This window comes from Pieris napi, chromosome 2 (assembly GCF_905475465.1).
Source record: "Pieris napi chromosome 2, ilPieNapi1.2, whole genome shotgun sequence".
NCBI lineage: Eukaryota > Metazoa > Arthropoda > Insecta > Lepidoptera > Pieridae > Pieris > Pieris napi.
The window spans coordinates 8886945-8899815 of record NC_062235.1 but is presented as its reverse complement, the minus strand read 5'-3'; the positions used below and the strand labels follow the sequence as shown (position 1 = coordinate 8899815).

The 12871-nt window shown below is 33.8% G+C and overlaps 1 protein-coding gene across 8 annotated transcripts; it reads left to right on the top strand.

Annotated features, from left to right (window-relative positions):
- Nucleotides 1-2145: 2145 nt before the first annotated feature.
- On the top strand, nt 2146-12670 carry LOC125059769 (nucleolar and coiled-body phosphoprotein 1-like). 8 transcript variants are annotated; one of them, XM_047664366.1, is made up of 9 exons: nt 2146-2244; nt 2942-3933; nt 4185-4300; nt 4408-4571; nt 4864-5034; nt 6509-6612; nt 7070-7249; nt 8865-9009; nt 10639-12670. In XM_047664366.1, the coding sequence occupies exons 2-9, from the start codon at nt 2950-2952 to the stop codon at nt 10725-10727; spliced, it is 1953 nt and encodes a 650-aa protein (XP_047520322.1). In that variant the 5' UTR covers nt 2146-2244; nt 2942-2949; the 3' UTR covers nt 10728-12670. The 8 variants fall into 8 exon arrangements, with proteins under 8 accessions (XP_047520322.1, XP_047520311.1, XP_047520285.1 ...); XM_047664355.1 differs by having other exon boundaries at nt 2146-2269; XM_047664377.1 differs by having other exon boundaries at nt 2163-2269; nt 2966-3933.
- The last annotated feature ends 201 nt before the right edge of the window (nt 12671-12871 follow it).

Genomic DNA, 12871 nt, shown 5'->3' with positions numbered 1-12871 from the left:
CAATACTGGGAAATTGGATTAAACGATCTTAATACTGTTTAATTTTTATTTAATTAAGACTTTAGTATTAATGAATATGAAGTATATTAGTTATTTGTATGCAGAATGTTGTTATACATCGGGTTCTTAAGATAAGAAAATATGTCATGAAAAATAAATCAGTATCGGTATTTCCGACTTCAGTGGGCAACTGGTTCCACATAGTGATGGTGCGCGGAAATTGCCTCAAGAAACGCTCAGTTGTGGAAGGAAAGACGTCCAGGTGATACGGATGGTATTTTGTATTCTGCCTTGACGTCCGATCAAATCAAACAGTAAAGTAAAAGTAAAAAATCATTTAATCACAAAGGTAACATAATGTACACTTATGACTTGTCAGTAAAGAAATACATATTAATGCTTCTAATTGTATATTACTGCCAGTTCTTAAATCAAGGGCGTAGAACAGGAAGAAGAACTGGAAATAAACTCTCCGCCACTCTTTTTAATTGCCATTTTTTTGTTTTACAAAATGTTTGTAAGGAGCTGCAACCATTACACCATGTCCCATGTGACATTTTAAGTAATTAATAATAATAACATAAATTAAAAACAAAGATTTGTCCTCTATCAGCAGAAGGCATGGTGAAATAGGAGCACGCACTTACATTTTCGTGGGAACAACACGCAAACACATAGTCGAAATAACCAACATCACCGCATACACGAATTCAAGTATGACCAGTCACCACAAGCAGCACCCGTTCACGAGCATGACGCATGGCCAAATACTTTACTCTATGACATCATCATAGAGTAAAGTATTTGAATTAGCTTCTCTATCACCCATTTTGTAAAATTATCTTTATTCATATCGTGGTGGTAGTCAGCAGATGCGCTTGTTGACCTGTACACTAGATAATAATTTGGTACAAAGCCATTTTCTCTACCAGCGTTTACACGTTTGATCCACCTCGCTCCAAGTGAAATCTTTGCTTTGCCAGCACTTGTTCACAAAACATGAACCGTGAATGTAAGTCTGGTCTAAATAAATCACATTCAATTTCTTATGCTCTTCAGCATCGCGGTTTTCCTTTATACGCTTCAAAAACTTGTATCTTTATAATTTTATATCATCATTTAACATAATATTCAAAACCTATCCTTAACTAAAAGTCTGTAAAAAATAATGACATTTATCATCTTACAAACGATAGCTCAGTCATTCATCGTCACCATCATCACCAGTCTATAAACATCCCACTGCAGGACACAGGCCTCATCTAACGCGTCAGGTTAGTAAAAAAAATAAGTAATAGGGATTCTCTTCCGTTGAAATCAATATCTTGTCGAAGAAGAACATTTGTAACAGTTTTATTACTGTTAAAATTTCCTTCTGAACTGTATAGAATTCACATACTTTATTCCCAATCAACTGAAAATCGAAACTGTCCATGTTGATTTTCTTCATACCGTCTCTCCTTTTTTTACCAGGCATGGAAAACACACCATTATTCCATGTGCCCTCAGCTACGAATCGCCGTATAGTAGTACTGGAAATCCCTATAAATAAGTCACAATTAAGTACCTATCAGTATAAAATAAACAAAAACTATCAAAACACTCAGTCCAACTTACCGGTCTGAAGTCTAGAAGTATAGATTGATGATTTGGTTTAGTGTATAAAATAGCAATAGTTTAACGCAAGTACATTTAGATAGGGATTTAATCGGTATCCTTTATTGAAACCTGTTTCAATTGGTAACCGACAAAAGGTTGAGTTTGTTTGATACAGGTAACTTTCGAGACATACAAGAGTATAAAAGTTATACAAGATTATAGTGTAACTTTTGTTATTATCTAATCAGCAAAAATAAATAGTGTTACTGTCTCATTACAATCTACTTTCTACGCTCAAGCCTCAAACAAAGTTAAACACTTCTAAATAATAATACCACAGGTTATACTGGTGTAAAAGACATATTATTTTGTCTACATGTACTTTCATTTACCGGTTATTCCTAAACGTGGTACCAAAACGGTAGAACGAGAAAGCAAATATATATTTTTCAACATTGTCATAAGACTGTTCCGCGAAAGAGCGAGATAAAATGTTTTCGATCAACATCGTTTGAATCACAACATTTTTGAGATTTGATTGGGACATTTAAGAAGAAGGTGGCGCATGCGCGTTATGCCGACGCCATCTCTAAACTACTGTGCGTAATACTTGTTGAAAATTTCACTCAACTGAGTTAATTCTATGTATGTTAATTAATATTTAAAAGTGGTAATAATAAATTTAATGTATTCTTAATAATAAAAAGTGATAGTGCTATGAGACCAACGGTCGTGTTAAATATATCGATGCTGACGGCGGGTATCGGTGTTGCGGAAGTTCTTAGTCAGATGTAGCAACGCATATTTTTATAGCTATTTCCACTGCAATCTTTACATATTGGTGTCATAAGATTATAGTGCCTAACTTTTAAGTGTAAACTTATTGTTGCTACATTTTAAACATGAATAATTAGGTAGGTGTAGAGAGTAGTGATAAAAAAGCGGGCAATTGCTGTAGCGTTCTTACGCGCGTACCGCGTTTATACATAGACAACAGTTTGTGATATGTATGAATTATTGTTTTGGGTCAAAGACATTTCAGTGTGTTAACCTGTATCGACAACAGTGAAACCGCGATATTAAATGTTTATAAAATAGACAGCGAAGTAATAGTATTTATTTATTGAAATGAACTCTGCATTAAAGCCAGTACTTCCACAACCGGGCGTACCTCAACCGGGGGGCCAAGCTAGTCCTGCTAAAGGTAATGTGGCTAACGCTAATCACACAGTGGGCTTACCCCAGGGCGCGCAAAATTCCCTTCTACCTGGCACAAACAATCTTGTAGGCCAGAATTTAATCCACCACATACCTAATCCACCACCGCTGCCCGCCCACGCAGTACCATCGATGGCGCCAATTTCAGCTAACATGGCTCAGATGGCACAAAACATGAGCCATCATGGCAACCTCTCACATGCCACACCGAACTCAATAACTCCAACAAATGTGGCAGCAAGTCCCAGCAAAAGTGCAACAACAAGTGCTCCTGCTCCATTAAGTCTTGTGCAAGATAAACCGGCACCAACTCAGCCCCCACAACCACTTGCTTTAACAAGAACACCGGAGAAAAAAGAACCAGATTCTACAGCTCAAGCAAATGGTGCTATAGACTCTCCTAAAACTGGAAGTAGTGCACCAGCTCCATTGAAGCCACAGAATCCAGAAACAAAAGATAAGCCAGATATAGCTAAAACATCACCCAGTACTCCTAAACCACCTGAGAAACCTGTAACATCTCAGAATATACCACAGAAAGCAGAAACATCTAATACTGGAAGTGCATCAGATCCTCTTGTACAACCTAAAGTAGCTACAGCTAATGAGCCACCTGAAAAGTCTCCTTCTAAACCAATAGAATTAAAATCTGCTCAAACAGCAGATGTTGCACCAACACAAAGTGACAATAAACCAACACCTGAATCTGCAAATGAAAATCAGGTTCAAGCTTCCACCATGCCATCACTTCAAAAAGAATCATTACCAAATGAAAATCCTAAGCCAGAGCCAACAAAATCAGAAGAAAATGGAGAGAGTCCAGAAAACATACCTAACTTAGAAGGAAAGGTTGGTGAACAAAAAGATAATGAAGATTCATCAATTAAATCAGAAGAAAATAAAACATCAAAAGAAGATAAAACAGAAGAAAAGTCGGAATCTAAGACTCCAGTAAAGTCTGAAACTAAAGTAGCTGCCAAGTCAACACTAAAGTTAGCGACAGTCACTCCTATGAGAAAACGAAGACAAGCATCTGAAAAAAGTGAAACAACACCGGCCAAAAAACCTGCTGATGAAAGTACACCTGACACAAAATCTAAGAGAAATCGGACTAAGGTAAATATTATGGCTATATTTAATCAATTCTGAATTTGCATAAAATTCTGGCTTTTTTTTTCAATTCTGAAACTAGATTGAAGTATGTATTTATATTTCCATATGAATTTGGTAAGTAATAATACAGTTCTAACTTAATACCTGATTTATAAGGTCAAAAAAGGTTAATGTATATATAAATAACAATAGTTATCCATAATAGTTGTAATATTTTTCTGTATCATATATATAATATTATTAAATATTTTCAGGTTCAATTATACCAGTCACCAACACCAGAAATAGCGATGGCCACAAAGTTGTCTGCCTCAGCTGGAAGATCCACTCCAACTAAACAAAATGATGACAAACTTATTGTGTTTTATAAGTATGTTTTTGTTACAAATTTCATTAAGAAGAAAATTTCATATCAATATTATTAAAAAAATATAATTTTCCTAAGTAACTTAATTTATAAGTTATTCTTTTTTCTAGAAATGAATACCTGGCTGTACGAAATGCTGAAGGAGGTTTCTATGTGTGTCAAGCTCTTCAGAATGTATACCGTACTACACGAAAAATTAAAATAAGGTGGCTCTCACAAGATAAAGGTGATCCTACAGGAGAAACATACAAACCAGATTTTTATGATGTCACTGGTAAGGATTAAAAAAATACACAATACATATATGTATAAAATTCAAGCTGAAAGATTTAACAACGTCGGATATTATTGTGATTATAAGTCTTAATATACTCAATATTATATCATATAACCATATAAGGATTTAATAATAATTATTATCTATGGTTCTGTACGAATCTTTATTTATCGGCGTAAGGTACTTTTTGTTCTGAAACTGCAGAAATTATTTTACATTGAACTCTGGACTTTGACCTCCGAAGACAACTTGAAAATACTATGTTGCCAACTTATGTTGCCATTTACAGATATGGAGTGTGTACTAACTACACTATCTCTGACGCGGTCTGCAAGTGGAGGCGGGGCGTGGTTATTGCGACCGGCCGAACAAGCTCGCGCCACTTCTATACTACAGAGGGCCTTGAAGGCTGAACATAGTGGGGCCAACATACCCTTGACGGAGGAACACCCTGATGGACGTGAGTTGCAACCATCCAATTAAAAGCATCTCTACACACGCATTGACTGCTTTCAGTAACTTAGCAGCTTACACACACATAAACATTAACTCACACAATCCTACACGAAAACCACAAACCTACTTCTTTATAATGATAAAATCTTGTAGAACCATTTATTATGACTAATCACGTCAAGTGTCATCGCCAATTTCAGGTTCATACGTGAATACTGTTAATGAGAGACTAAAAAAAAATCAGTGGCGCTACAACCTCTTTAAGTCTTGGCCTCAGATTTCTGATGATCATTTTTAAATCTAATAGGCAAGTAGGTGATCAGTCTCCATTGATTCGTCGACTTTTTGGGTCTAAGACATGTCGGTTTCCTCACGATGTTTTTCTTCACCGTTCGAGCAAATGTTAAATGCGCACATAGATAGTCCATTGGTGCACAGCCGGGGATCGAACCTACGATCTCAGGTATGAGAGTCGCACGCTGAAGCCACTAGGCCAACACTGCTCTAACACTCTCTAACGAGAGACTACGGAAAGAAAACCGGCGTGGTAGTTATGCGAACTAATAATTTATCATTTGCTACTTTGTTTTCACATTACATCAAGATTATTAATATCCAACTATAATTACGTAAGAGTGTTGTCTACATAACAAAAAAGCACTGCCGTCATCTCAAATCCCATGACGTCAGCACAGACTAACAAACAAATATTCCACAGTTAAGCTTTATCACACTCCGTATTCCATAAGATATTTTTTTTAAGTTGTATTTTTAATTAATTTACACAATATCTTATTGTTTACAGTTTTAAAGGATTAATAAGTAATAAGCTGCTATCTATAGATAGCTATTAGTCTATACTACCATAATTAATTTGACTAACAGTGCCAAGAAATATTCTATACAACATTTTCTATACATTTTTATCCATTAAAACTGTATTTTAATAAATATTTTTTATTTTTACTTTTATTTTTTATATGAATAGATTTTAATAATTTCACTATTCATTTCATTTACCAAACTAACCTTTAACAGTCATCCACCCTCATTAACTAATTCTGTTTTACCTTGGTTGTAGTTGAAATTACAGCATAATTAACATTTTGTCTATAATTTTTAAACAATTTATCAATATTTAATATTATTTTCGAAATTTGGATATAGTCACCAAATCTGAAATCTGAAAAAATCATATATTTGTATGATTTTTTTAAAACAATATTTAGTAAAAATAAAACAATTAGTATTTTCTAAATCAAACTCTGATTTATGTTTACCTTTACCTAACTATAGTCATTTAGCAAATAAACATACTGAAAGTATTGACAACTCTGATCAGAAACTTTCTATTATCCAAATAAATAAAATAAAAAAAAACTATTAGTATTGAACCTTTGGAAACGCTGAACTAACCTAAACACTAATCCTGGGGGCTGTTAAAGGAAAATAGTGAAATATTTAAATCTGTTTGTCAGTGGATCTCTCGCTGTACACAGACGAGTCACAACTCGAAAAGAAATCGAGGAAACGCTCCAGCCCAAAGTCTTCGCCTAATTCGAAAGAGGACACTGATACTTCGGTAAGTTATTTTATTTAATTTCACATTAAAAAAAAAAATTATGAGTCCATTCCATTTTCAAACTCACTGAACAATCAGTGATGCTGTTGACAACATGTAGTTGTCATTAATGCGACACTAACTGTCAAAAGGCCTTTTATAAGTATTCCGTCGCAGCTAGGTGAGGGGTACAGGGTTCGATTCCCGGTTCGAGGGCAAGTTTTAATTTAATTTAAATTTGTTCTCGGCCTTTGGAAGGGTTGAGCGGTACCGGGCGAGTGCCTAAACCGTACATGGAGGACACGGTCGAAGTTCTAAGGCAAGCACGAATTATAAAAAATCTTATACTTGACGCTGGCTAATGCACAAACCGTGCCAGAGTCATAAAAAAAAAGTATTCCGTCATAACGTAACGTCATTATGAGTGACAATTGCTCCAATACAGTTTACATAGTACACACGTACATTCCTCTTTCAGAAGGAAGAAGCTACCCCTAGTAAAAAAGCCCGAACGACACCAAAGCGCAGTCCGCGCTCCGCGAAAAAAAGAAAGTCCCCAAAATCGGGCAAAAACCTCGCTAAAGCGAAATCATCAGGTAGTACGCCCAGTGTGGCGGTCACAAGCAAGGTAGGCATAGTACGGCGGATTTATAGACATGTACGTACTGCTCTCATCTCACTTACATACATTGTGGATTGTGTGGGGTTGCCACTTTAATGCATACCAGTGGGGTTAAAATTTAATTTAATTAAAAAAAAATAGTTTAATGGAAGTTCAAGTGTTAAAGTGGTGAGCCTCTGTGTGTATGTGTGTCTGTGCCGCCCCCGTACGGTTTGGATGTGCGATACGATGGGCTTCGTCTGTTTAGAAGGCCTTAACTTAAACAAGAATTATTAAAGTAAATTTTATTTTATTCATAACGCAGAGGTTTTTTATATTCTATAATATATATTCTATGAATAAAGAGTTCTGAACAGACGTTGGCGCAGAGTTGTATGAATCTTGAATAGATCTAATGATAATTCAAATGGTGCAACTCGCATGTTATAGTTAGAACGCGGTTCAACTTTCGTCAGTTATTTTGATTGGGTCGAGGTATTATTTATATTTTTATTTTCACACATACATTCGCAATTCATTCTTATTTAAACTCAAAACTTCGCAAATCCAAAGCCACAAATAAACTTGTAGTTCATACTATATCCGTATATATTATGAAAAATGGCCACAAATCTAGTAACTTAATTATGATATATGTACATTGTACATAGGATAAAAATAGATTGGAAAGTTTCTCCAAATCTCAATATACACGCGCATCAGCTTATTAAGCTGCTAGTGTGTTTATATACATAATAATAATAGGAAAAACTGTTGTTCCTGATAGGCAATCATAAAAATTCCAAAGCATAACATTTTATTTGTCGAGTAGTCCTTTATTTTTTTAGACTAACAAAGTCATGAATCATACATTGCTTGCTTAAAGTGTGAAATTTGGTGTTTATTTAAATACTTTTTCATTTCTTCGAAATTTTAATATTAAGCTTGTATTTAATGCATGTAATGTGATGTTCCTATTAATAAAGATATATTGTATTTGAGTCTTTATGAGTAAAAAGTGTCGCATCAGCTGTGCCAGGCTTAACTGGGTTAAAATATGAGTAGGTTTATTAACACTGGGCTTATTTAATAAAGTCACCTGTCCCTTAAGATTTTTAATGTTAGTATACAGTGTAAGAATTAATTTTCTTACAAACAAAATTGTATTGAGACATTGAAATGGTTGACCACTTAGGGAGCGTTCAAGTATGACGTCACGCAATTTTTGGAGATTATTGACCCCCCCCCCCCCATGTAACGCGCCGTAACGTTTTTCTGTAGGTACCCAATAGTAAAACGTTTCGTGACCACCCAGTAACTCTTCAGACCTAAAAATGGTGGTGTTATGTGGTGTAAAGTACTGGAAAGTCGAAATAATATTAACAATAACGCGTAATTGCGTAATAATATGCTGCGCATCGTAACGTTTAACAAACAGACCCCCCCCCAAAATTCGTTACGTAATACTTGAAAGTCCCTTAGATAAATACGCATGGAAATAAACAATTTATTAAAATGGTGATTCCGATATAAAAATAATTTCTATATAATAATAAAATTGCAGAATTCTTTTTGAAATAATCCCAGTGTTATTTTTATAGAACCGTATTTTATATCTAAACCTGAGTTCTGTGACGTAGTTATAGTGTTTACATAAAAATATTTTGAACAGACGGCCACTGCGGTGTCGGAGAAATCGGATAAAAAATCTCCGACCAAAAAGACGCCCACTAGATCGACCAAAGCCACACCGGCCAAAACTTCGCCGGCCAAAACGGAATCGCCGGTCACGCGCAAGGGCAGAAAAGCGGCCAAAGGTAAACAGTTCATTCTATAGGTTTTAATGGTTGTAACTTGTTAAAATGTTTATGCGTTTTATCGATTTGTAATGTGTTAAAGCTGGTAGCAACTTTGCTTTACAAATATTCTGGAATTTATCTACATTAACTTATAAAATAAAAAATAAAATATGTTTATTATGGAATATAAGATACAGGTATCACTTATTCCACGTCATTAAATTTGAATCGGTAGACATCCCAACTCATCGGCAAAGAAGCAGAGGGTGTAGAAGAGAAAAAGCCGGCGTAAAAACTCTCTGTACTCTTTTAAAATAGCAACTCATCAAACAACACTTATTTTAAAACAAATATCGCAAATTAATTAGAAGTAGCCTGTCTAGCACTAGGCCCTTTTATCAACTAGATAATTGTTAACTTTATAGTGAGCCTTTTTACACAGCTTTTCTTTAATACATTTCTTAAATATGTTGAAAGGCAGAGATAAAAGATCCTCTGGGATTTATTAAAGAAAAGTATCCATTTTCCCAAAAAAATGAATTACTAACTAAATACTAATTACTGTTTAGTACGGGGAAATTGCAGCCGGCGTTGCTATGGTTACGCGTTTTTATAGGAAATTATGTACACGTACGTATACGTAGAGACGAAGATGAATAATATTTAGTTTTTTAAATTATAAAGCAAAGTTGGTACTGGTTTAATTAAGTGTGTTTTATTTTACATTTGTAACCACAAATAAATGTTTGTTATTACAAATAATAGCAATGTTTTTGCAAATGAAACAATGTAGCTTTTGGGAACTTAGTTTAGCTTAGTGAAGTACACATGTAGATGAGATTTTATTTTTGCATTCTTGTTATACACTTGATGTCTAAATATTCAATTCAAGCCTAATAAACTAAAAACTAGCTTCAACAACGAAATTCTTACAAATGCCTGTTTATTCTGCAGTCTTGAATATTTAGACACGCGCAAACTTCTGACCCGGTGATGAAAATGAGAACTGTCTATTAGGAAAATTTATTGTTTTTCGTAAATCGCCATCACTACCGGGTCGGTTAAATTAATTATTGAATTGTCGCTTCGTCTGTAGTTAGAGGTGTTCTAAGCTAAACGTGCGCTTTGTAAAAATATATATTCTGAATTTATAATTTTGTTATTCATTAATATATAATATATTATTCAGAATATATGTTATTTGTGTGAGTGGTATGTGCATCGCGAAATTTTAGCTTAGAACATCTGTTAGAGTAAGTTCTAAGCTAAAATAGTGATATAAGGTGTTCAACCGCCATTTGGGTCGATTTTGTGATGGCTTAAAATAAATATTTACGGCTATCGAGTATTATATTTATTTTTAACTGCCCATAAAACTTGCCTTGAGTAGCTGTTCAATATTTTGTATTTTTATTAATTGTTCGTTTTATGGGCCAAGCTTCGAATTTCGATACTAAATTTGTCTAATCGCTTAATCGCTTTTTTATTCAATTGTCTAAGTATATTTTATAGGTCTTTTCGTAATTTGATAATATTTCAAAGAAGGAGATAGCGCGTTGGTGGAACAAAATCGACCACTTCAGATAAAACTTGTTAAAAAATCGGCATGAACATTGAACACCTTATATAATTTTGTGAATATTTCAGAGGCAAAAAGCTCGCCAATCGTTCCCACTCCCTCTACATCGACGGGTAAAACCACTCGCACACCACGGAAACCACCTTCCAAGAAATAATATACACAAATATAATGTAAGCTTACGGTTTTGTCAAATTGACAGTTACAGCTTGGCAACATTCGTGGAAATAGTGGGAAATATGGCAACACATGGAATTGAAAATCAGTTTCATTTTGTTTGATCGTATAATAGTCGGCGGATTTATGAAACGTTCATTAGTAATTTTAAAAAGGGATAGTCGATCCATAATTTGCCAAGTTGTAAAAGAATGTAATGTGCCTATTGTTAATTAGTTTGGTAACTAAGATGATTTTAAGTAAACTTTACTAAGGACTATGTAACTGCCATTTTACAGACCATTACTTCATTAGTGTAAGTTTTACTAAAATAACTATTCGAGTTAGGCCTAATTTATATTCAGGAGCTTCAAAAAGGGATTGGTTTCGTTGTCTAAATCTTTTTTTATGTGTTAACCGTTTCTCAATCTCATTCCATACATTTGCATGGTCATGGCGTATCTTTGCCGTGTCAGACTCTAACAATCATTCCACTGGTTTCCTCTGCTATCAATCACTTTCGTAATGTCGCTTTCGTTCCTCGTAAAACTTTTCAATGTTTTCTTTTCAACAACACACAACCCCTCATTGCTCTGTACAAATGCCACACTAGTTCTCAAATAAACACTCGAAATGACAAAACCGTAAGAGGAATTTCTCGTTATTGTATTCACCTGGAAAATAAGTTATACTTCGGCGGCATAATATTTTTTTTTTTGAAAAATGGCGATGTTTTTGTCGGCCATTTTATAATCGCCTTGACGAACAAATAGTCGTGATACAACAAATTCGTGGAATTGGCGATTTTATTTTATTATAAATAGAATTCTACATAGATTTTAACATTTCTAACACGCACATTTCATATACAATTAATAGATTCCCAGGCTGTGTTATGTTCAAGTTTCATAACATCGCATGCTTACTTGAATATCACTAAATCACAATTTTAATATCGTTTTATTTTTAACTTTTAACGTAGTTTTTAGATATGACATGTAAACTTATGGAATAACGAATGTTGTACATAAAAATAAACAAAAATATATCATATTTTAATAACGCTGATTGAAAGAGTGACACAATTTGCTCTATAATAATTTCATTTCAGTGAATCGAGTCACTCTATTTTTTGGCGAGGCGTTATATTTTGAGATATTTTTATCTCATGTGTTAAGCAATAGATAAGTTATTATAGGATTACTTTTTAAAATCTTTAGATATTAATACTTAGAATATTCAATCTACGCAAAAATGTATATTAGTACAAAATATCGATATTAAAATTCAGGAATGCGAACATTAAGATATCACCCGATTTGGAATAATTTAAATAAATTTAATCTGGACCAAGCTAATTTAAAATTATTAAAACTAGATACCACAAGTTTGGACGCCGCCTTAAAACAAAAACATGGCTTTTCATATCTTACTGTAATACATATCTTAATTCAACTGAATGCATTCGAGAATGGGTTTCTTTAATAATAACTAACAATAATTTGCTAGAACCACAAAAGAGCGTTGCGAGACACCAACACAACGTTCTATTATTCTTAAGAAGGTTATTGGAACCAGAATGTTTATGTGTTTGTGACTAAATAATTTTCACAACCGGCACAATATTGTTATGTACTAATACCATTTGTGTTTTGTTTCGATGTATGGGTGACGTTATTGTTGCAACGAGCTCAGAGTGCGCGTGTGTTTGAATTAAATCTAGATACCTAAGTAGGTGGTATATTATTTTAAGATTAAAAGTAGTATATAAATTATTGCGTGTGAATTTTCTGTTTTTAGAATGACTGGTCGTCTGGTACAATAGATGTATGAAAAAATTTAGCGTTTTATACAAAATTAAATTAATCAGTCAAAGATTACTATTGTAACAGAAAGTCCGCAAATTTATATGCATTCAGAAATAAATATAAATAATTTAAGAAATAAGTAGTTTTATTTTTTAGGTGAATCCCTAGTTTCATGTGAGGTGTGGATCGATAAATAATCCCCTCTGGCCTAGGTATTGATATTGTCTTATCTTGTTCACAATATCTCTATGACAAATAAAAAAGTATCTTTAGTAATCGTAATCTATTCTGTTTTGTATTTGAAAATTAAAATAAAGGATCAGAATTTTAATAAAAG